The sequence below is a fragment of the Molossus molossus genome, unplaced genomic scaffold (genome assembly GCF_014108415.1).
Source record: "Molossus molossus isolate mMolMol1 unplaced genomic scaffold, mMolMol1.p scaffold_m16_p_4, whole genome shotgun sequence".
NCBI lineage: Eukaryota > Metazoa > Chordata > Mammalia > Chiroptera > Molossidae > Molossus > Molossus molossus.
Window position 1 is genome coordinate 66,047,808 of NW_023425377.1, and position 24,275 is coordinate 66,072,082.

General features: G+C 52.4%; 1 protein-coding gene across 1 annotated transcript; it reads left to right on the plus strand.

The window, feature by feature from the left end:
* The first annotated feature begins 3,287 nt into the window (after positions 1-3,287).
* Positions 3,288-20,719, plus strand: LOC118615899 (myocyte-specific enhancer factor 2B-like). The gene is made up of 9 exons (XM_036241180.1): positions 3,288-3,322; positions 16,554-16,636; positions 17,134-17,337; positions 18,534-18,668; positions 19,157-19,304; positions 19,482-19,615; positions 19,709-19,802; positions 19,972-20,083; positions 20,443-20,719. Exons 2-9 carry the CDS (start codon positions 16,583-16,585, stop codon positions 20,669-20,671), a joined length of 1,110 nt encoding a protein of 369 aa, XP_036097073.1. The 5' UTR covers positions 3,288-3,322; positions 16,554-16,582; the 3' UTR covers positions 20,672-20,719.
* The last annotated feature ends 3,556 nt before the right edge of the window (positions 20,720-24,275 follow it).

A 24,275-nucleotide genomic window follows, 5' to 3' on the forward strand; every position in this document is an offset into this window, starting at 1 on the left:
CCCAGAGATAGGTGGGCAGCTGGGAGAGAGGCAGTGAGCTCCCCGTGCCTTGGGGCAGGAGTCTAGCACCCATGAGGGTGAAAGTGATCTGGAAGGGATCCAAGCCCTGGTGAAGTGTGGCTTCTCAACCCACTCCCACTCCCACCCCACCCAAGGCTACTTCAGATCTACAGATCTGGTAAAAGGCCCAGGAGGGCAACAGTGTTCCAGATTGGTCAGCAGTGGTCAAGGCAAAGTAGGAATAAGACTTGAGTTTGGTTTTTTGTTTTTATCCCCCAGTCCAAGTCATGGTTTCATTTCAGCCCTGCTCTGAGGGTCCTGCCCTTGGACAGTTCCTTCTTAGCCCTGCCATGCCCTCCAGTGAAGCCTCTGGATGCCCCAAACTTGGTCTCCATGTTTCTCCACCTCTCATACCCTCTTCCAGGCTCTCCAGTTGTGCAAGAAACCCATGGAGATGCCCTTTTGGTGCTTTCACACACTGGACCTGGCCCCAAGGAACCCCTAGGCTCGGGGAGACAAGAGCTAGACACAGACATTCCAAAACCCCTGGGTCAGCACTGGCCTGGAAAGAGGGATAGGGGTGGAAGAACACCAAATGGGAGGGAAATATAGAAGGCATTTGGAGAGGGGGCATTGAAGGTGGACATTAAAATGGGGCTCCCCACTCCCGAAGGAGGTGCTTCTATTGTCCCCACTTTTAAAAAAATTTTTTTTCTTTATTGATTATAAAGAGAGAGGGAGGGAGAGCGAGACAGAAACATCGATGAGAGAGAACATGGGTTGGCCACCTCCTGCATGGCCCCCACTGGGGACCAGGCCCATACCACAGCATGTGTCCTGACTGGGAATTGAACCAGTGACCTCTTGGTGCACGGATCCACTCTCAACCACTGAGCCACACTGGCTGGGCTGTCCCAACTTTTCATATGAACAAACAGGCTCAAAGGGGTGAAGTGACTGGCCTGAGGTCACATAGGAAGTGGGCATTGAGCTGGGATGGGGATGCAGGGTTCTTTAACCTGAGGCTCTACCTGCTGGACCACACTGTTCCTGCCATGGAGAGACCTTCAGTGCTTCCCCTACTGACATTGTGGGAGAGGATCTGGAAAAAGGGGACTTGAGGGAAGTGACTTTTTCAGCTCACCACCCTCCTACCCCTCTCTCCCCATCTTCAGTCCCTCTTTCCAGAACGCTTACCTCTGTCCCTCTCCACCCCCTTCTACCCCTACCCCATCCCTCTATCCTCCAGCATCTTACTCCAGCAACTAAGGTATCCCCTCATCTGAAAAGACTGAGGTCATGAATTTTGACTGTCCCAGTGGGGGTAAGGGGTCCACAAAGAGTGACACAGTCAATGATGGGGAGAGTATAGGATAGGAACAGGGGTGAGGGGGGAAAGGAGGGGCCATTGTAGGAAATAGGATATGAATGACAGAAGATGACATGGGGGGCAGGAACACAGAAGGGAGCCTCAGTGGTGGGAGGGGCAGGGGATAAATGAGTAGAGGAGGAAGCCCCAGCCACCTCAGCTCAGCCCACCCTTCCCACCATGCCCCGGCTGCTCCCAGAGCTGCTCCAGCTGCCGCCCTTATGTAACCAGAGCCTGCCTGTTGCATCAGAGATAGCAGGTTGCCGCAGGTAAACAGAGTGTCCCTCATGGGGCCTGGAGCTCCCCAGCCACCTCCACGCTCCTCAAGCATGGAGACAGAAGCCCCCAGACTGGCCTGAGCCATGGTGTGTCCTTGGGACACCTGAGTGTCTGACATTGGACACTGAAGGGCAGTGGTAGGGGTAAGGGAGGCAGGACCCCTACCTTATGACAGTGTGAATCCTAGTTTTTATGTCCAAAGAGGCTAGGGGTGCCCAGGCTAGGGGTCCAAATTGCCTATGTAACAGATGGGTAAAATGAGACATGGGAAGAAGCACAAGCCTGCTTGTTCCCTGTCTTAGTGTCCCCTGCACATGATAGCTCCACATGCTTATCCCTGAGTCAAGGTGTGCAGCCATCTCCCGTTGTCTTCTGAGAAAGTAGACATGAGGCAGCCATGTAACCCACCTGCACTCCATTTATCTGCCCCAAATTGACCACCTCCTTTCCATCTCCCAACCTCTCCCTGGATTCCCAATCCCATCTACTCTTTTTTTTTTTTCTTTATTGATTTTAGAGAAAGAGGAAGGGAAAGACAGAGAGATAGAAACTGATGAGAGAGAACATCAATTGGCTGCCTCCTGCATGCCCCCCACTGGGGATTGGGCCCACAACCTGGGCATGTGCCCTGACCGGGAATTGAACCGGCAACCTCTTAGGGCATGGGTTGATGCTCAACCACTGAGCCACACTGGCCAGGCCTAATCCCATTTACTCTTGCTCTGGCTTCATCTCCCTCATCTCTCCAACCAAACAACATTGTACTCTTCTGCACCTTTGCAAGGGCTGTTCCTCTTAGAAAACTTCTCCCAGTGTCAAACTTCTACTCAGGCTTCAAGGCCCAGTAAAAATGTCCCCTCTTCTGGGAAGTGTTTCCTAACGTCCTGACCCCACAGGGCTGGAGGAGTGGTGGTGGCTGCTCTGCCTCCTCCAGACTGGGGGCTTCTCCAGGATCACACAGTTCAATGTTATCTTCATCCCGTAATTATTTTCACATTGATTCACTCACCAACTCTCCTCTGACACCCATCAGGACCTGGCCCTGTGCTGGGTAGTGCTGGGATCCTGGGGAAGATGTCGATTTAGAGGTCTGGGCTGGGGCCCAGTCATGCAAGCCCCCCATTAGCTGACCTTTGAAGTGGAAGAGGGGTCTGCCACCCTCCTGTAGATGGGCTGGGTCACACAGGTGACTCCGGAGCCCCTTTCTGCAGTCTCTCCATTTGGGTGAGAGCAAGGTTCCATGTTGGCTTTGAGAAGGGCTCAGTCTCTGGGGCCATCAGGGACAGTTATATTTCACTCAGGATAGAGGAAGTCCAGTGTTGAGGCTGGCAGTGGTTAGAGACAAGGGTCCAAATTAGGATCAGGGGTCACAGTAGGGTCAGGCGGGCCCAGTGCAGACGGGGAAAATCTGGTGGGTCTGATCCAACCCCTTCCTGTCCCTCTTCCTCATTAAAAGCATCTTCAGCGACTTTCCCAGTCTGAGCCCCTGCCCCGAAGTCCTGGGGCGGGGCCATGCCCAAGTACCCGCCCTCTATGCAAATTACACCGTCCTGCCCAATCAGCTCCCGGGGCGAGAGCCGCCCGCTCTAAAGGCACCTGTGGCTGCGGAGCGCTGGGCACTCCGTGCGGTGGCTGCAGATCTGTGCACGGCGTCCGAGGGTCCAGGCGGAGCAGGTGCGTGTGGCGTAGGGATGAGGCTCCTGCGGTGTCCTTTGAATGTCATCTGTGGACTGGGCTGGTTTTGCAGGTCTGAGTGTAGGGCTGTGCTTCAAAAGTTGTGTCTAAGATGAGTCCTAAGACGGTGAGCCCGAGGGGTTGTGGGTACAAAGGGTGTGAGTCCGAGCGATGTGAATCCAAGGGATGTGTGTCTGAGGTGTGTCTGCCCAAGAGGTGTGCCTCCGAGGGGTGTGTGAGCCTGAGGGGCAGGTTGTGTCGGAGAGGGGTATGAGTCTTAGGGTTGTGTTTCTGAGAGTTTATGTGTCTAAAGGGCATGTGTCTGAGGGTTTTGATGTCAGTTAGGGAGGAGTTGTGTGTCCAAAGTTGTGGTGCCATGAGCTCCTGTTGTGTACCTGTGAGCTGTGTGTCTGGTGTATGGGCTGCAGTGTCCTCCTGTCCTGAAGTGTACCCCTTTTCGTACCCTTGAGGCTCCTATGCATAACCCTGTGCCTTCCTGCTGTGGGTGTACCCTCATGTGTCATAGCCCCAGACCTACATGTGGCGTGACCATCTCTGTGTGCCTGTGACTGCTGTGACCCTCACCTACTCCATGGTGTCTAAGCCTCATGCAACAAATGTGGGGTCTCTGCTGGACCCATGGGTGCCCATGTGGTGGGCATGGAGCCCTGGGGTGGTGGGTCACAGCTGCCTTGAAGGGGGCTACCACCATCCCTGTGCCTCGGTGTCCCCATCTGGTACATGAGTACAGGAACAATACTGAGCACATGACAAACTGGTAGCTGTTACTTTCACGGTCATGGTTCCCCTCTCTCCACCTTTCTGAATCCAGGGCTGCAGATGTTGGTCAGCAACTGGGGTCCCTGGCCACCCCCAGTACCCGGCTACAGACCTAAAAAGTCCGAAATAGCTGAGGCCTCCTGCCTAGCCTGGCCGAGAAATCCTCAATGGGGAATGTCAGGACCTCTGGACCTTTGGTGCCTGGGTACAAGAACTCTCAGACTCTTGGGGTGAAGGAACTAGGTTCAAAAACGTAGCTGGACTTGGAAGGACTGGTGTGTGGAGTTTGAAGTCAGCCTCACCCTCTCCTGTTCCATGCCTACCTCCCACCATCTGAGCTGAGGAGTGAATCTTGGCTTCCTGAGAATGAAATTTAGGGCCCTGCAGTCTTACCTAGTGAGATTGAAACTGATTATCTGGTCTGAAGTTCTCACTTTGCAGGAGGGAAGACTGAGGCCAGGTACAGACACTCAGGCACCTCAGAGAAAGGATGGGGCCCTCTAAGAGAACAAATGCCAGGGGCTCCAGCTCTCTGTGTAGCTTCAGACAGGTTGCTGCCCCTCGCTGAGCTCCATGGCCACTCTTGTGACCTGAGCAAGTTGAGCTTCATCTTACTTCCCGTCTCCAACTAATGATTTATTTCATTAAGTCATTACCCAACCAAGCAGACATCTGGAAAATGCAAATTAAGAGGAGAAAGGGAATTAAAATCACTTATCACCCCAACTCAGATGCAATAAATATACACATGTTGGGGGTTTGGCCTTCTGGAATATTTGAGGCACGTACACCTGGAGGCAGATGTCATTTTTTGAAAAGGATTTACCATATGCTTGGGGTACCATTTGGGACAGGAGAGCTCACCTCAGCCCCAGTCCCTGAATACACATAGGGTACACACAGAGGTTGGGTCCTATTTCTGATCCCCCAAAAGGGTCTCTGGGCATATATCATGGGGGCTTGTGAGGTTGCCCCCCGCTCCTGGCTCAAGAACAAGTGTCTTGAGCCACAACAGTGCCCAGGCCCACTTCCCAGACTGGATGTCCACAGAACGACCCTGGGGTACAAGCCCGGGCTTGAGTAGGGATCTGGGGGATCTTGATGTGTGGCCCTAGAAAGAAGCCCGCTTTATCCTGGGTAAAATGGGGCAGCTGTATGTACTTCACTGGGCTGTCTGTGGGTCAGGTGGGCCCTGTGTGTAAATGAGGTGGCCCGTGGCACCAGGCCTGAGGTGGCATCTGAACTGTGATCAAGCAGAGGTGCCCCATCCAGGTCCATCTCACCCCACCCTCCATCAGGGGCCAAGGAGGCCTCAGATCCATTGGCTTCCCTGTTCTGTTCTCCAGGCTCAGGTTCACCCAAGGTCAAGAAAGGGAGCAATCGAGGCTGGTTGGCATAATGAGCCATTGCTGTGGGCATGGAACTACACTGTCCACTTTCCACACTCACAGCTCCCATGGCCCCCTGTTGGATGCTGTCCCAACCTCCTGCCCAGATAAGACTTCTCCCCACTGCAGCCACTGGTTCTGCTGAAAATCCTGAATCGGATCACAGCCCTCCCCTGCTCACGCACCCTTTATGGCTTCCCCATTGCTCTATAGTCCACCTTCCCACCCTGATCCCCCAGGCCCACTGCAGTCTTCCTACCCTCCTTAGTCTCCATCTGCCCCTCACTCACCCTGTCCCAGCCACACCAACTTCCCCCGGGTATGGAACCTGCCCAGCATGTTCCCACCTCAGGGCCTTTGCACCTATCATTCCTTCCGTCAGGTTATCTCTCCCTCACATCCCTATATAGCTGATGTTCTCTCATCCTCGAGCCCCCACCCCTCCTTTTCAGAAAAGCCCTCTGGCCCCTCTGTTCAAAGCAGCTCCTTCTACCACATACCCCACTGCCTCCCCTTCTTGAATTTCTTCCTTGAAGGCCTCTGTCCTTGACACAGTTATATGTCTGTTGTTACCTCTCCCATAAGACTAGGCAATGGGAGAAGTCAAGCTGGCTCTGTCCTCTCCCTGCCCATTTGTCCCCGGTACCTGGTTGGCTCCCAGACATTTTGCAGGGAATAAAGGGGGAACCAGGGGTGCCCCAAGGCCCTGTCTTGGAGTCTCTGCTGACTGTGTCTTGGGTCTGTGGGGGCTGTGGGCCGAGTCCTTCTGCCCAGCATTGACAGATGTGCTAATTTCCCAAACAGGGAGGCCTGGGCCTCTGGGGATGAATTTCTGGGGCCCCATGGGGAGATCTTTCTCTGGAACAAAGAGGGAAACCTTGGGTCGTTCCTGCAGCTGCACTGTGGCTTCAGGGACCTTGCTGGGAGCCTTGGGTAGCCCTGGACTCCAATCTGCCCTGGACAGCAGGGTTGGGCTCTGAATGTAGAGTATCTCCAACCCCAGCAGTCAGGATCCCAAGTCTCTTGGGAGATCAAATGGGGCAGTGGACCTTTGTTTGCATTGTCTGTGTAGAGAAACTGGCCTCAGTGGCAGGTGAGCACATGACAGGTCAGAGCTGCACATCCTCGGGACATGGTTTCTATGTGGCAATGGGACCTTCAGAGTGTCAGTCCCTTGGTTGAGAGGAACGCTGTTGTGCTGTTGGCTCTTTAGAGCAGGGGTTTCAAACTGGCGGGCCAGATGGGAGCCTCAACTGTGTTTTGTGGGTCATGAGATGTTTAAAAGAAAACTGAACCAGCTGCCAATGTTTCTTCCATTTGTTAAGCCATCGTTTGTTCGTTCATTTAGGAAGGGCAACTAGGCCTACTGTGTGTCCAGTGCTATGGAGGTTCTCCTTGCCCTCACAGAGTAGACGTCCTCAGGGGGCAACGTGGTTATCAAAGAAAACAACAAAGCAGCACAGAAAATATCCAGGGAGAGACAGATCCTTCCTGGGGAAACCAGTACTCCCAGAAACAGGGGTTTCTGTCTGGCCTTGAAAGGACAGCTCCTCAGACCTGGTATTGCAGGGGGAGGGCCTAGCCTGGGCTTTGGGAGAGTAGAAGGACTGTCTGAGGTTGGTGTGTCAGGTGCCTGGGAAGGAACAGAGGTGGTCTGGGAATTTGCTGATACTTGAGGCATCCCCAAGAGGGTGAATAAGGCGGGGTGCAGAGGGAGCTTGCAAAGGCCCATTGTACAAACAGGGAAACTGAGTCTCGGAGCACTTCAGGCAATGAGTGTGTGGTAGAACCAGGATTTGAACCCTGGTCTGGCCAGGCCCAGAGCTGCAGCCCTGACCTCTCAGTGCATAGCCACAGTGGGTCCTCCCAGGAACAGGCCTGGGGAGGGGGGTCTATGAGGGTGGGTCTGAGAGTTCCCTAATGGGTCTCAGTTTCCCCATGGGTGCCAGAGGGAGCTAGGAACAAAGGGACCCCCAAAGGGACATTTCCAGCTGGAACATTCTGGGTTTCTAGAATTCAGAGCTGCATATGGGTGACACACCCCACCTTCAAGACCCCAGCTCCTTTGGAGGGTGCTGACTATCATGGCTCAGGAAGCCAGAGAGTGGATGGAACCACTGTAGGTAAAGGGCCCTACCTGTGTCTGGGGGCCTGAATGTAATGGGGAACAGCATGGAGTCTGCATATGTTTGGGGAGCTCCAAGAGTCTGCATGTTGTTAGGGAGCCTGGTGTGTTTGGGGTGTCTGCATGTATTTGGGGATCTGTGTGCATTTGGGGGATCAGCATGCGTTGAAGGCTATGTGTGTGTTGAGGGATCTGTGTTTGGGGATATGAGTATTTGGAGAGCTATGTGGGTGTGGGGAGTCGGCATGTATTGTGGACTTCATGTTTTGGGGTATTTTGTATGCAGGATCCATATGTGTTGGGTGATGCATGTTTCTGGGGGCTTCATTTAGGCACCTGTGGATTTTTTTTAGGCACCTGGGGCTCTGCATTTATTTAGGGGAATCTCCCTACCCCTGCCCAATCAGACCATATGAGACATAGGCTTTCTCTCTACTCGCTGTCCCCCAGCCTTCCTCAGTCTGCCCAGGGCCCTCACTCTGAGCTGAGTGCCCCCCACTCTGGCTGAGGAGCAGTAACCCCAAGGTCAGGACCCAGTGACAGGGGAAGAAGGAAAATAGCATCTAGCCCCACCAAACTCAGGCACCCCTGACTCCCCGTTTTCCAGGGGAGGAAACTGGGGCCACAGGAGAGGTACTGCTAGAGCCCACCTTGTCCCTGAGGGCAGGTATGGGGTCCAGGGCCTGCTGTGGGCTGAGCCAGCCCTTAGGTCACCCACAGTGCCCCCATCTGAGGCACCATCTCCCAGGTCCCAGGGAGGAGGCAGGCCCAGAGCCTGGCTGGAGGGAGGGTCATTGGCAGCTGGGTTCAGAACCAATAGAGCCCTCAAGAGATGGGGGAAGGTCCTAGATTTCCAAGGGGCTCTTCCTGTCGCCAGTAATGAGGTACTTGGGGAACAGGTGATGAAACCACCGCCTGGGTTGCGTGAGGCAGGCCAATGGCCTGATTCGCTGCAGTGGCCCAGGAGCAGCGCCCCCTCCCCGCTTCACAGAGTCCCTTCGGGCCCTCACCTCCCCCCAACACCCACCTGCCTCTCACTTCTCCTTTCCTACCCTCCTTTCCCTGCCTGGGTCCCCGCCAAGCTGTGGCCTCTGGGCTCAGGGGTCTGGCAGCACGCTGTCACTCATCCCCCCATTAAAGTCCCAATGGGAGCCAAGAAGAGGAACTTGATTTGTTCCTGATCTTTTCTCTCAAACCCTCACTACAAGGCCTTTGAGGCTACAGTTCTGTGACCCACTTTATGGGGGAAGAAATAGGGGCTTGATGTCCCCAAGTCTGTCTTGTGCTTGTCACCATGGTCTTGCAAGGTGGCATGCTGATTCAGCATCCCCGGTTCCAAGGCCTGGTCCTTCTGACCTCTGAGAGGCCACAACACAAGGTTGAGACACACTGCATGCATCAGCTTCCCCCTAGCTTGTGGAAGGATTCTTACTCCCATTCACAGGTGAGAAAATGGAGTCTTCTCATGGATAGGCCAGGGTAAAGGGTCAGCCTCCATCTTCATCACCAGGAGCTACAGGTGTTACCAGGCCAGAGAAGTAACAGACACGGCCTGAAGGACCCCAGGGATATTTGTTGATTGACTTAGTGACCACAGTGCTCACCACAGAGAGTTATGGTACTCCAGAAACTCATGAAAATCTTCCTTCACACCCCCAGTGCTTCCCCTGCACAGTGCTCAGGCCTCGGACTCTGGGTCCTTCCCCACCCCAGGGGTGTGTGCTACCAGTGTGTCCTGTCCCCTCTGTCGACAACTGACCCATGCACTTCTGCCTACCTGCATCCCCACTTCAGTTCAGGACCCTCATCTGTTGCCTGGACACCTGCCCCAGCCTCTCCCTTTCACCTCACTCCTGCCTGGGCAGAGCTGCTCCCTGTGGCAGGCAGGAGCTTTTTAAAAATTTTTTTTGATTGAGATAAATTACAGAAATCATCCAAGTAGAACTAACATTTGCACAAACTGAGCACATCTCTGTACCCAGAACCTGGACTAGGGACAAGAACACCCCTGTCTCTAGGATTCCTGCTGCCCTGTCATGGCACCTGTCCTTGCGGTCACTGTGCGGACATGCATCACCTTAAGTGAGTTTTGCCTGTTCTGGAGCTTCATGTAAAGGAACTCATGTGGCATGTCTCCTGTGTGAAGTCCAGCACCGTTGAATTGGCACAGGTCTGGAAGATTCCCCTGTGTGGTTGCATGGGGGCAAAATGCATCATTTTTCTGTGCAATGTATTAGTCCATTGTAGAATCTACCAGAAAGTATTTACCAGTTCTCCCACTGAGGGCATTTGAGTCATTTCCAGTTTGAGGCTATGCTGAAATGAAGCTGCTGAGAACACTCTTGTCTGTGTCCTTTGGTAAAACACAGACCCACTTCTCTTGGGTGATCACTGTGTCACAGGATAGACATATGTTCATGTTTAGTAAAGGCCAGTTTTCCACAGTACCTCTTTCCCCTCCCACCAACAATGCGTAAGAGCACAAGGGGATTTTTTAAATGGGAAAATCATATCCTGACCCTCCCCTGCCCCCAAACTCTCCATGGCTTCCCATTGCCCTCAGAGTAAAGCCCACGAATACCTATATGACCCAATCCTGACAACCCTCCCCACCACCATTTTTCTCACCTCTCCCCCTTGCTGTGCTATCCAGCCATACAGATGTCTTTGATATTTTTCAAAATGCCAAACTCATGATCACTCTGACCTTTGACCCTTACAGTTTCACTGCCAGGACCAGGACCACCCTCCCCCTAGATCTTCCCACTGACTCTTCCCTCACTTGACTGTCTCTTTCTCATGCTTCAGATCTTAGCCCACATGTCACCTCTTCAGACAGGTCTTTGTTGAAATTCCTGGCTAACACTGCCCCTTTCGTGGTCAGTACTTTACTCTTTTTGGACTTTTGACAAATGGGAGTTTTATAAAAACGACCTAGGCAGTTCCCATTGTTTTCAAAGGTCTGAATTAGTTTAAATAACATTGCACTTTCCTGTCCTTTGAGGTTTCATAGAACAACCATACAACCTCTGGGCCTACTGTCTTCTTATGGTAGGTCTGTCACTTTGCCAGTCTTTTGTGGCCATTGCTCTACTTATACTTTCTACTTCTACTGAAGCCTGTTTATCACAGTGGTCGGAATATGGTTGATCTTAATAAATGCTATGTTTGAGGGTGTGAAGAAAGGTGGGGTGGTCTCTTGGCTTCAAATGCCCACCCCACTCTCCATCTGCTCAGGCCCCCATCCATCTCTCCACTGAGGCCCAATTACATGCTTCCTCCTCTGAGATGTCCTCTTGGATTTCTCCTAACCCTTCTACCTTGCTCCATTTACTGTCAATGGGTCTACCTCTCTACCTCTCTGCTGGCAGATGCCACAAACTCTCTTTCTGGCTGGACATTGGTGTGGGGGGTGCACAGAAGAGGCTTCCCCAAGCCTCAGCCTCCCTCTCGTGCCTGGCACATTCAGCAGCCACCACCACCTCCCCCCAGCAGTTCCGATCATGCCAACATCTGGAGAACAGGTTGCTGGTCTGTCTGCGGCTCGGGGTGGGGATTTGCATGTGAGTACAAATATATATGCACACCATGGGTCTTCCACCCCCACATTCCTTGGCTGGCCCTTCACACCTGGGCCTGAGACAGGTCCACTCAGTGGCTGGATTTGCATGCGCGTGTATTTCTGGGTAGGGAGTCAGCTGGGGGAGTCTGAGAGGAAGTTGTTGAGGGAAGCTGGGGGAGTTCAGACGTGTCTCTTTTGACCTGCACCATTCACCAAATCTACTCAGCAACCCCTATATCCGATCCTGAGGGCCTTGCAGTCTGGATTCCAGCCCCACGGATATATACATTCCCAGCTCCATGGGGTCAGAACTAAGTAAGGGCAGGGAGGGTTTCCTGGAGGAATGGATTTTTTTTTAAACTATTTTTTGAAATGTTTTTATGGATTTTAGAGAAAGAGAAAGGGAGGGGGAGAGAGAAACATTGATGTAAGAACACAACATTGATCCACTGCCTCCTGCACACCCCCTACTGAGGATCAAGCTGGACACCTGGGCATGTGCCCTGACTAGGAATTAAGTGAGAACTCTTGATGCATGGGATGATGTTCAACTGAGCCATACCAGCTCGGGTGAGGGGTGGATATTTTGAGCTGGGTTTTGAAGTGTGAATAGGAGTTGGCCAGGTGAAGAAGGGGCTAAAGGGCTTTCTAGGCAGAGATTTTTGAAGGTAGACAAAGGTGAGCAGGGATCGACTGTGGCAGGGGTTTGAATGTCAGGCTTGGAACTGAAACTTTCTCCTAATGGCAGTAGAGAGCCATGAAGAATGTGTGAGCAGGAAGGGTCATGATCAAAGCTTTGTGTTGGATTGATCCCTCAAGGGCCAAAGCTGGGGGTGACTTTAGTTCCTGTGAGAGGATTGGGGATTCCAAGGTCATTGAGGATCAGAGGAGTCAAACCCCTGTGTGAGCCCATCTGTACCTATCCCTAGAGATGGCAGAGAATCTAGTACCTTCTGAAGGACTCAAAGTGCCCTGGAGTACAGTGATTTCACCCCTAGTCTCTTACCAAGTGGATGCAGCCCTGGCCTCTCCTCCAGTATCCTGCAATCTCCTCCCCTCCCCATACCATGGCAGCTATGGAAAGGTTTTTCAATGATAAGCTCCATCCCTTCTTACTCAAATCCTCCTATGGCTCTGCATCTCTATTAGACTCAAACTCACAACCTTCCCCGCAGCTCAGAGTGGCCCGGCTTCTGTAGCCTCTCCCTCGAGTTCCTCTTTCCAGCCTTGTTGCTGTGTCTTGTCCCTCCTCAGGGCCTTTGTACCTGCTGTTCCTTCTGTCTGTAACTCACTTCCTGTCTCAGCTCTTGGGTCTCAGTTCAGAGAGACCCCCTTGACCTTTTGGGTCTTGTGGCTCCCCCATTATGCAACCTCTGCCCTAGCAGGGGTCACATAATGGGGACAAACTGAGAAAGGGCTGGAATCAGATATTCCAGGCTCAGATTCTCAGGTTCAAGTCCCATGTTCTCATGGGACCCCAGGCGTGGGGGGCATTTCCGGAGTCATCTTGGCATTGGGACCTCCGGGCCAGTGCCCCCCTTCTGTCCCTAGGGACCCATGAGGGCGAGGCCAACACATCCCAGCCGTGGGAACGCACCCGATTCCAGCCAGGGATTAAAATTAGCCCCAGAGGTTAAATTTAGCAAATCAATCTGTAGCTAGGGGGCTGAGGTGGAGACTCTCGTAGGCTGGACTCTGCATAGTTGTGACTGCTCAGAAACCCAGCCCAGAGAAGGTAAAGGGCACTCCTGGGGTCACACAGTGGGCCACACATGATGGCCAAGGCATCTTACACTCCTGGGCCCTGGGACTCTGGGATGAAAGGGGTCTCTACCCAGACCTCTTAGGCTGAGGTCTGGCTACACATGGAGACAGACCTACATTTCCCTACACTTCCCCAGAGCTTGTTTCCAGATCCATGCCAGGTGCTCTGCATTTCATAACCTCCCCATTCAGAGAATAGCAATATGAAGGAGAGGCCCCCTTTGCTGAGGGCTGCCCAGTGGGTCAGAGATCAGCTGGGGCCTGAGCACTGGCCCACTTACCCTGGGCAGACCTGTGACATGGCTTCAATCACCTGTGACATAGGAGTGGCTGGGGGTCAAGTATGGTCACAGAGTTGGTGGAGGGATGTTAGAGATCTTGAGGAACTTGAGTAGCTGACTGTACAGCATGATGGGTGCCATGCGACAAGTTTCTTCTTCCAAGGATCCCTGCATAGGGGGCACTGGGGAAGGCCTATTTGTCTTGAGGACATGCTGCCCTCCTTGAGTTGCCCACTCTTACTTTTGGGCACCCCACCAGGGAGATCTGAGGTCCCTGTGAGGAGGGTCTAGGGTGTCTCTCAAGTTGCCCAGGGCCCAAATTGTGGTCTGAGGGCTCCAAGCCTAAGGCCTTTCCAGGGCATCCTTGCCTCCTCCTGGCAGAAAGTGGGGCAAGGGTGGGTTTCTGTTATTTAAAAAAGAAAAAAAAATTGTTTAAAAAGAGATATAGTGGCTAGTGTGGTTCAGTGGTTGAGCGTCCACCCACGCACCAAGAGGTCGCCTGTTTGGTTCCCAGTCAGGGCATATGCCCAGTTTGTGGGCCGGATCCCCAGTGGGGGCATGCAGGAGGCTGCCAATCAATGCTCTCTCTCATTGATGTTTCTATCTCTCTCCTTAAAAATCAATTTCAAAAAAATTAGAAAAAAAAGAGAAATAGTCCATCATCACTGAGGGAAAAAGTTAGTAAGTTCAGATAATCAAAAAAGAAAAAAAATAGACACAAAAGGCCACACATTGTATGATTCCATTTACATGAAATTTCCAGAATTGGCAAATCCATAGGGACAGAAAACAGATCATTGGCTGTTGGCAGGGGGGTGGGGGAGGGTGGCTGCTCATGGGAATGGGGTCCCTTTCTGAGGGGATAAAAATTTTCTGGAACTAGATAGAAGTGATGGTTCTACAACATTGTGAACAAATGAAATGCCATTGACTTGTGCACTTTAAAATGATGAATTTTGTGTTATGTGAATTGCATCTATACTTTTTAAAAAATAGAAAACTCACCCGTAAATTTCCATTAGCCGGTATTTCCCATCATGAGCATTTCTTTTCAGTCTTTTTTCCACACTCAGTGCAGTTTGTAAATGTATGTGTGTGTGTGTGTATATATATTTTTTAATTTTTAATTTTTAAATATTTTTCTTTTTTCTTTTTTTATCCTCACCCAAAGACACTTTTGCATTTATCTTCAGATCGAGTAGGAGGGAGAGAGGAGGGAAGAGAGAGAGAGAAACATCGACTGGTTGCCACCCACACAACCCCAACCTGGGCTGGGGACAAACTGCAACCGAGGTACGTGCCCTTAGTGGGAACTGAACCCAAGACTCTCTGGTCCATGGGCAGATGCTCTAACCGCTGTGCCAAACCAGCCAGGGCTATTTTTCTTGATATTTAGAGAGAGAGAGAAAGGGAGTGGGAGAGAGAGAAACATCTATCGGTTGCCTCCTGCACCACCCTCCAACAGGGATCAAGCCCACAACCCAGGCATGTGCCCTGACTGGGAAAGGAACTGGCAAACTTTCAGTGCACAGAATGATGCCCAAGCAACTGAGCCACACTGGCCAGGGCTTTTTTTAATTGATTATAGAGAGAAGAAGGGAAGAGAGAGAGAGAGAGAAACAGAAACACCAAATGGTTGCCTCCCGTATGTGCCCCGACCAAGCATCATACCAACAACCTCAGTATGTGCCTAACCCAGAATCAACCCTCCTGCCACCTCTTGGTGTATATGATGACGCTCCAACTAACTGAGCTACATCAGCCAGGGCTAAATATAAGTTTTTTTGGTAACCACAGTCCTTGATCTTGTTCGGGGAGCTGTTCTGTGTTGAGTAAGTTGAAAGGTGTTCAGCCCTGGCCGGTTTGGCTCAGCGGTTAGAGCGTCGGCCTGCGGTCCTGAGAGACTCGGGTTCGGTTCCCGCTAAGGGCATGTACCTCGGTTGCAGTTTGTCCCCGGCCCTGGTCGGTCGTGCGGGTGGCAGCCACTCGATGTGTACCTTTCACGTCGATGTTTCTCTCTCTCTCTCTCTGTTCCTCTCTCTCCCTCCCACTCTACCTGAACAAAAAATGGAAAAATGTTCTCGGGTGAGGATAAAAAAAAAAGAAAGGTGTCCAAAAGCAGACCAGGCTTACTTTCAGAGGTTCAGGATTACTGAGTACTGTCCCTCCAACCAGGCCTGTTGAGGGCTTTTAGGCTATTGCCAATATTCATAATAGCAGTTATAGCATTTGACATAATAGCATATGACATTTGTGGCATCTGCTCGGTGCTGGGCATTTGTTCATTTTGTCCCCAACAACAATAAGGAGTATACAACATTGTCATTTCTACTGCTCAGAAGGTGCCCAGAGAGGTCAGGCTCCCTGAGGTACCATAGTTACCAGGGGGTAATTTTTTTTTTTTATTATGAATTTTTATTTATTTTTTTGTTACAGATATTTTACCTTTTTACCCCATTGGCACCCCCCCACCCCCCCTCCACCCTGTCCCCGGCTTAGTTGTCCATGTCCATTGGTCATGCATACATGCATATAAGTTCTGTGGTTTATCTCTTCCCAACCCCCCACCCCCCATCCCCTCTTCTGAGGGATGTCAGTCTGTGCCCTACTTCCCTGTGTCTGGGTCTACTGTATTCCTCAGACTGTTATGTTCATTATATTCCGTATATAAGTGAGATCATGTGGTATTTGTCTTTTTCTGCTTGGCTTCTTTCACTTAGGATAATACTTTCCAGGTCCCTCCATGTCATCTCAAAGGATAAGAGATCTTTCTTTCTTACCGCTGCATAGTACTCCATTGTGTATATGTACCACAGCTTTTTTATCCATTCGTCTACTGGTGGACACTTGGGCTGTTTCCAGATCTTAGCTATTGTAAATAGTGCTGCTATGAACATGGGGATACATATATTCTTCCTGATTGGTGTTTCAGGCTTCTTAGGGTATATTCCCAGCAGTGGGATCACTGGGTCAAATGGAAGTTCAATTTTTAATTTTTTGAGGTAGCACCATATTGTTTTCCATAGCGGCTGCACCAGTCTGCATTCCCAGGGGGTAATTTTTTAGATGCAGGGGCAGGAACATCTGTACCTCTATCTTTTGCCCTAGGTCAGCCTTCTTCTCATGTGGAATTGGTGCAAAGGTGTTCATTGAGCATCTATTACATCCTGGGCTTGTTGAGAATGGGGCCATAGGGGAAATCCAGCCTGCTTGATTTTCCCCATCAACTCCCCTCAGTGCCTGGGAGGGGGAGGGGGAGGACAGAAGGAAAGCTGATTGCCTGACCCCACTTTCCACCCATGTACTCTGTCCTCTTTTCCTTCTCCCCCAGCCCAAAGTCACTCTGCCCAGCCTAAGACAATGGGGAGGAAAAAAATACAGATCTCACGCATTCTAGACCAAAGGAATCGGCAGGTGAGTTCATTGGGTGGAACAGGTTGTGGGAAGGCATTCCTGGCAAGGGACATGGCCTGGGCCAAGGCCTAGCCATTTTGAGAAATTGTAGGGGAATGAGTCTTGATGCCATGCCTCGAGTTTGAGATGTAGCATTTGCTCAATTTCATAATGATTTACTGAAGTCCTAGTCATAGAGGAGGTGGAGCTTGACACAAACACACCCAACTCAGAGGACTGGATCAGAGGGAGTTTCAGAACTGGGGAAGCTCAGAAAGGGAGTGTAGGCTCTGCCTAGGAGACCAAGTAAAACTTCCTAGAGGAGAGGTCATTTGGGCTGGGTTTTGAAGAATCAATAGAAGTTTGCCAGGTTGAGAAGTGAGATGTACAGCCAGAAAGAACAGCACATGAGGCTCAGAATCATGAGGCATGTTCAAGAAACAATTAGGCCCCTACACCTCCCTCACACCACCCCAAATCTTTGTCTTCTCCCTCTCACCTGTGGGTCCTGGGTCTAGGTGACATTTACCAAAAGGAAGTTCGGGCTAATGAAGAAGGCCTATGAGCTGAGCGTGCTCTGTGACTGTGAGATTGCTCTCATCATCTTCAACAGCGCCAATCGCCTCTTCCAGTATGCCAGCACGGACATGGACCGTGTGCTCCTGAAGTACACGGAGTACAGTGAACCCCATGAGAGCCGCACCAACACCGACATCCTCGAGGTACCCTGGGCCCTCCTCCCCATGAAGCCAGCACACTCTGCTCGCTCAGAGCCTAGGGACTCTTGGTTTGTACAAAAGATAAGTGTTGGGCCATGGCTGGTTTGGCTCAGCGGTTAGAGCATCAGCCTGTGGTCCAGAGAGACCTAGGTTCGGTTCCTGCTAAGGGCACGTACCTCAGTTGCAGTTTGTCCCTGGCCCTGGTTGGGTCATGCTGGTGGCAATCACTCAATGTGTCCCTTTCACTTTGACGTTTCTCTTTCTCTCTCTCTCCCTCCCACTCTATCTGAACAAAATATCGAAAAATGTCCTCGGGTGAGGATTAAAAAAAAAAAAAAGATAAGTGTTGGAATCTGGCTTTGCTGCCAGTTAAAGCAGGTCTGGGGTAATGGAGTGTCCCTCTGGGATAGTTCCCTGGATTGTAGAAATAAAAACATCAACTAGCCCTGGCTGGGTGGCTCAGTTGGTTGGGGTGTCGTCCTGTACACCAAAAGGTTGCAGCTTCAATTTCCGGTTGGGGCATATGTCCAGGTTGGGGGCTCGATCCCTGGTAGGAGTGTGCAGGAGGCAGCTGATCCATGTGTGTTCTCACATGGATGTTTCTCTCTCTCCCTCTCCCTTCCTCTCTCTCTAAAAAATAGTAAAAACAAAAACGTCAACCGCTACACACTGAAGGCTGCACTATGTGCCCCTCAAACACGCCATCTCATTTAATCCGATCACCAATTTAATGAGTACAGAACAGAAAATAAAAGGCACCATGTGGCAAGCTGACCTCACTGAGGTCCAGGACCATGCAGGTCACTGGTCCCAGGTAGCTCAGAAAATTCTATAAAGTTGTCCTCACGTGCTCAATTTCTCAACATTTATTAAGCACCTACTGCATGCCAGGCTCTAAAGCAGCTCATGGATGCAGAACAGAAATACCAGAGTTGTATTCAGGAGTGTTAAGACAGTGCCTGCTAGCAGGCATAGGTGAGTCTCTGGTTTCAGGGCAGGACAGTCCTTCTCTCACACACAGTTGGAACTTAACAGATGATAACTCACTGGGGGCTGTGGTCACTGGAATTTGGCTGGAGCAGACTGTGCCTGCACTCAGCTCCACCTAAAGAGCTGAGTAGGTCTCTCTCCTCACCTTACAACCAGGCTCCCTGGCTAGGATGGGGGGAGGTTCATCCTGTTGTGTCCCCTCCCCACAGACACTGAGGCGGAGGGGTGTGGGCCTTGATGGGCCAGAACTGGAGCCAGATGAGGGGCCTGAAGGGCCAGGAGAGAAGCTGCGGAGGCTGGCAGGTGATGGGGGTGAGCCAGCCTTGCCCCGACCCCGGCTCTATGTAAGTGACTCCTTGCCCTGCCATGAATGTGGCTCTCCCCCACCTCTTAGGCCCACGTGGTAAAGGCTGAGACTGAAAAAAGGCCAGGAAGCCTAGAGTTTGGTATAGGTCTCTGCCTGGGTGGTCAGGAAAATCTTCCTGGAGGAGTGGGCATTGTAGCTGGGGCTTTGAAGGATGGTTAAGAGTTCAACAGGCAGCTACTTCCTTCTTTACTTTCTTTTTTGTTTTTTTTATTCATCATCGAACACCTGGGAAGCCCCCTCAGTACCAACTCCATGTTGAGTGAGAAGCCTTAGCTCTAGGCCTAGCTATCCAGGAGCAACAGAGCCAGACATAGGCATGCCCACCATGTGAGGTTAGGCCAAAGGGAGTAGTGAGGGCTTCCAAGAGGTAAAGGCTGGCCCCTGAACTCATTGGAATATTCTGTCTTGGACCTGATGCCCTCACCTCTTTGTTCCTCCAACCAATCCCGTCCTCTCTGCCTTCAGCCAGCAACCCCCTTTATGCCAAGCCCAGACATGGTATATGGGGCCCTGCCCCCACCAGGCTGTGACTCCAATGGGCTTGGGGAGGCCCTGTCTGCCCAGAGCCGCCCATCCCCCTTCAGGCCAGCAGCACCCAAAACTGGGCCCCCAGGTAAGAATGGGGCATAGACCCTGGGGAAGGTGGGGTGGGGGTCCCAGGGGAGCTTCTGGGGGTGGGTATCTTGGCTCTGGCACTGTTTGGTTGTCTGTGTTCATCACCTCTGGACTTCAGACTTAAGTCAATGACATGGCTGCCTGCCCTCTCTCTGGGGGATCTCCTGCTCCACAGGCCTGGCCCATCCTCTCTTCTCAACAAGCCATCTTGCCAGCAAGACACCACCACCCCTGTACCTGGCAGCAGACGGGAGGAGGCCAGACCTGCCTGGTGGCCTGCCAGGGGCCCGAGGGGGACTGAGCACCTCAGTGAGTGAAGGAAAGGAGTGTCAGGGCTGATGGGGGCAGGTAGGATGGCCTGAGTGTGGGCCTCAGTTTCCCCTTCATCCTTTCTCCACACAGAGAGGCCTCTATGGTAGCCTGCAGAGTCCATGCTCTGCTGCAGCTCCAGGACCCCCACTTGGAAGCTTCCCCTTCCTCCCAGCAGGTCCCCCAGGTATGAACCCCCATCAGCCCTGCTGTGGGAGGTATCCATACACCTGCCTGCTGTGCAGTCCACACTTTCCCACCCACCAACTGAAAACTGACTGGTGGGGTGGGTCAGGCTTGGGCAAGGGGCTCCCACAGATGAGGGCCTCAGCTAACTCCTCCTGCCCCCTCCCCAGAATATGGCCTGGGAGACCCCCCTCCGCCCCCCGGCTTGCTGCAGCCCCCTACCCTGGCCCCCTGGCAGCCCTCGAGGGGTGATGGGCCCCTAACCGGCCCTGCCCAGCCCAGGTAAGTGCCCCACTGCCTCCCCCACCCCCAGTCAGGATCCGTGGTGGGGTCCTTCCAAGTCTTCTGAAGTCCCTAGCCACTGCTGACACCTGGTGGCCACTCCAGTTTCTGCACTCAGCCCTTCCGGAGTGCTGGCGGGGGGCAGGGGTGGGGGTTCTATTTTCGAGGCCCCAGGAGGGTTGGCCACCCCCTCCTTTCCCAAGGTCTTCCTGCAGAGCCTTTGCCCAAGCCGTGCCACCTCCCGGTTCCCTCCCTCCCTTCCTCGAAAAGCTCACAACCCCCATTCTCATTCATTCATTCTCTCTCTCTCTCTCTCTCTCTCTCTCTTTCTCTCTCTCTCTCTCTCTCTCTCTCTGCAGTGGGGGCCGCAGCCTGGGCGAGGAGGGTCCCCCAGCCTGCGGTGCCTCCCCACCGACCCCCCAAGTCAGCATCAAGTCGGAGCGCCTCTCTCCGGCACCCAGTGGCCCCGGCGACTTTTCCAAGACCTACCCCCCCTATCACCTGCTCCTGGGCCGGCCCCTTGCAGAGCCCCTACGGCCCGGGCCCCCGCTGCGCCGACAACCCACTGCCGATGGCTGGCCCCGGTAGCGGACCCAGAGATGGTACTGGCTCCGCTTCCCACGCCAGGCCCGGCGAGGGCACGTGGGCTCCCAACCTCCCTCCGGGAGTTCGTAGAGAAGACCCAGTGGATACGGCCCCTTTCCACGGTGGGGGCCTGGAGGAGGAAGACTGGGCTCGGATCAATGGTCGGGGGCTCTGTTTCCTCTTCCTGAGTGTGTACCCACCAATAAAACACTCATGGCCTCCGTGGATGAAATGATCTGTAGGTGCGTAAAGCCACCCCCAGCCCCGCCCAGGTCCTCCTCTCTCCTCCCCTGTGGACTCAGCCTTGCCTTGTTTGGGTTTGGGGTACTCCCGTCAGAATTCCGCCCTGAGACGAGGATTCGGTCACCGGTCACCGGTAGGGTCTAAGTTGAAAGTGGTGGGTGGTGATGTGAAGACGGACCCTGCAGGGGGCGCAAACGAGCAGGTGACAATGGTGGGCAACTGGGCCATTGGGGTCTTGGCTGACCGTGTGGATCGGGCCCCTAGAGTGCGCGGGCCTGGCTTTTTGCTCTTAAACTTGAGGAGTGTCAGGTGGTAGGCTCAGGGGGAAATCCCCTGGCTGGTCACAATTCCTTGCAGCAAGAAACAGTTGGGGCTCTGACAGGTGTGGCCCAGCGGTTATAGTGTCGATCCCCCACTGAAGGGTCTTGGGTTCGATTCCCTGTCAAGGGCATCTGGTTGCAGGGGCGCGTGTGGGAGGCAACAAATCAGCATTGATGTTTCTCTCCCTCTCTTTCCCTCCCTCTTTTCACTCTTTCTAAAAATCAATGGAAAAAAATATCCTCCAATGAAGGTTAACAACAACAACAACAATTTAAAAGAAGCAGTTGGGAACCTTGAATGTTGGGGTACTATGCTGTTCCTCTTTTAAGTGGGCTTATCCCTTGATCCCTTAGTTCAGCAATTTTGTTCCACCAGAGGTAGGAGGGAGCCAGGCAGTTATCCATCTACTCCGAGGTGTGCACAACCCCTACCCCACCCTGTTTCTGGCCTGACCCATAAGTAGGCAGACTTGGGGGTCCAGGAGACTAAAAAAGCTCTATCTACTCATCCCACCTCCAATCACCCTCAGGTGTTCTCAGTGGGATCTTTTTTAAAAAAATGTTGTTGTTAGAGAAATGGAGAGAGAAACATTGATCTGTTGTTCCACTTATTTACATTTTCATTGTTGATTCTTGCATAACTGGGGATCGAACCCACAATCTTGGCATATCAAACGATGCTGTAACCAGCTGAGCTACCCTGCCAGGGCTTCAGTGTGATCTTTGTGGCAGTCAGATCTGACCCCTGACCTTCATAGCTCCTCAGCTGCCCCACCCATCTGCCTGTGTCCCTCACACTGTCCCCTGCCCTGAGCCCCTGAGAAGCTCTTGCAGTTCCAACTCCAGGACCATGTTGGTCCTTCCTCCTGAACCACCTCTCTCAATCTCCAACTCACGTTTTTTATTTTATTTTATTTTATTCCTCACCCGAGGACATTTTTCCATTTTTTTGTTCAGATAGAGTGGGAGGGGGAGAGAGCGAGAGAGAAACATTGATGTGAAAGGGACACATAGAGTGGCTGCCACCCGCACGACCAACCAGGGCCAGGGACAAACTGCAACCGAAGTACATGCCTTTAGTGGGAAACAAACCCAGGACTCTCTGGTACGCAGGCTGACACTCCAACCGCTGAGCCAAATCGGCTAGGGCTCTCTCTCTCTCTCTCTCTTTTTTTTTTAAAAAGGTAGGCCCTGGCTGGTTTGGCTCAGCGGTTAGAGCATCAGTCTGCGGTCCAGAGAGACCTGGGTTCGGTTCCTGCTAGGGGCACATACGGGGCGGGGGGGGACTTCTTTCTACCTTCCAAGGCCCAACTCCATGTCCTCTCCTCCAGGAAGGCCTCTGCACTGTCCTCAAGCCCAGATATAGCTCCGAATGCCAAGTTAAGCAGTGTTTGAACATGAATATAGAGAACGCAGAGTATTGGCATCAGCACTTAAAAGATTTGTTCCCCTATCCCATTCTACAAAGATCCCAAGCTGATTGGTTCAGCGTGGCTATTGAATACTCTTCTCCCCTCTTGTCACCCCAGTGCCCCACAGTGGTGCTTTTCCAGTGAAATTCAATGCTTTGCATCCCACCATTAGCACACACAGTCACAGATGGTGGATAAAGAGGGGAAGCATGTGCATAACAGGCTTCAAAGTCAGTTCCAGTCCCTGGAATTTAGCACCTCCTCTTCTTCTGTAGTCACCAAGACTTAGGGCTGCCTCCTTCCAGGGGGTGGGGAGAGGGCAGAATATGTAAAGTGAAAGACATTTATGTGAGGTGGGGGCACTCTAAGTGGCCATTTATAGAGCACCACGCTACCCACATGCCAGACCCAGTTAGGGTTTGTCCTCCATCGATCTTCGTAGTCCGTGACACATCATCCCCATAAAGTAGGGGCTTTGGGGCTCCAGTTTCCAGAGGAGGGACATGGCATGGTCAAAGCTCCCCTCCTCAGGACTTCTGTGGCAGAGGGATGCAGTGGGGGGCCAGGGGCAACAGGAGGCTGAAGGGCTGGAAGGGAGGTGTGTTTGGGGGTAAAACCACCAGGAACCCTGGATAACTCTAATGTAGGAAAAAGGGAAGAGGGTGCCAGGGTCAACTCACAGCCTCTGACCTGGATGTGGGTATTAGGGGATCCCCCACCTGTGTTGAGAGGCCTTCAGAGAATGCAGAGGTGTGGGGTGAACTCAAGGCCTCTTGTAGGGTGCCCAAGTTAGACTGGGAAGTCCTCTCACCCAACTCAGATTCAGGTCCTAAATCCTTTCCACCTGCTCCCTTGTGCCCCCACTCACCCTCAGAGGAGTGGTGAACCACTGCCCCCACTCCAGTCCATGACAGTGAACTCCAGATCCGGGCTGTGCATACAACCTCTGCCACCCCAGCAGCACCAGCAGCATGAGCATGGTGGTCACCTTGAGGGTGCAAATTCTCCACCTGGGTTACCCTTGGAGGGATCCCCTCTTTCAGGTCACAAGGACCCTGGTCATCTACATAATGGTACATAAACTTCTTCCCTGGTGGCTTCCACAGTGTCGCAGTCACAGCTCTCCCACAACCAGACACAAAACTCCTGGGGGAAACTGAGGCACAGCCAGTTTCTTCTCAGCCTCTGGATCTCACCCTCACAATGGACAAGAAGCCAGGCCAATCTCTGAAGTCTGTGCCCAAAAGCTAAGCACTCAATGTGGGGTCCAAAAAACTGTGGCTGCTTTCAAAGGCTGGGGGAACCCCAGGGCCTGTGTATGTGGTTCTGCATTCCCATCACTGGGAGGCTGCATTTTTGCCATTTGCCATTAGGTAGCGCCCAATAATATGCTTTGGATTTAGCGCTCCCCACTCAACATTTTATTTTATTTATTTATTTTAAATCCTCACTGGAGGGTATTTTTCCATTTATCTTCAGATAGAGTGGGAGGGAGGGCGGAAGAGAGAGAGAGAGAGAAACATCAATTGGTTGCTTCCCAAATGACCCGGACCAGGGCCAGGGACTGAACGATGACCGAGGTACGTGCCCTTGACCAGAATCGAACCCGCGACTCTTTGATCCACAAGCCAA

What these genes read in the sequence shown, in the direction of transcription:
- LOC118615899 (XM_036241180.1), top strand. Translation starts at nt 16,583, where the DNA reads ATGGGGAGGAAAAAAATACAGATCTCACGCATTCTAGACCAAAGGAAT. An exon ending in CCAACACCGACATCCTCGAG is followed by an intron (nt 17,338 to 18,533) that starts GTACCCTGGGCC and finishes CCCTCCCCACAG; the next exon opens with ACACTGAGGCGGAGGGGTGT. An exon ending in GAGGGGGACTGAGCACCTCA is followed by an intron (nt 19,616 to 19,708) that starts GTGAGTGAAGGA and finishes TTCTCCACACAG; the next exon opens with AGAGGCCTCTATGGTAGCCT.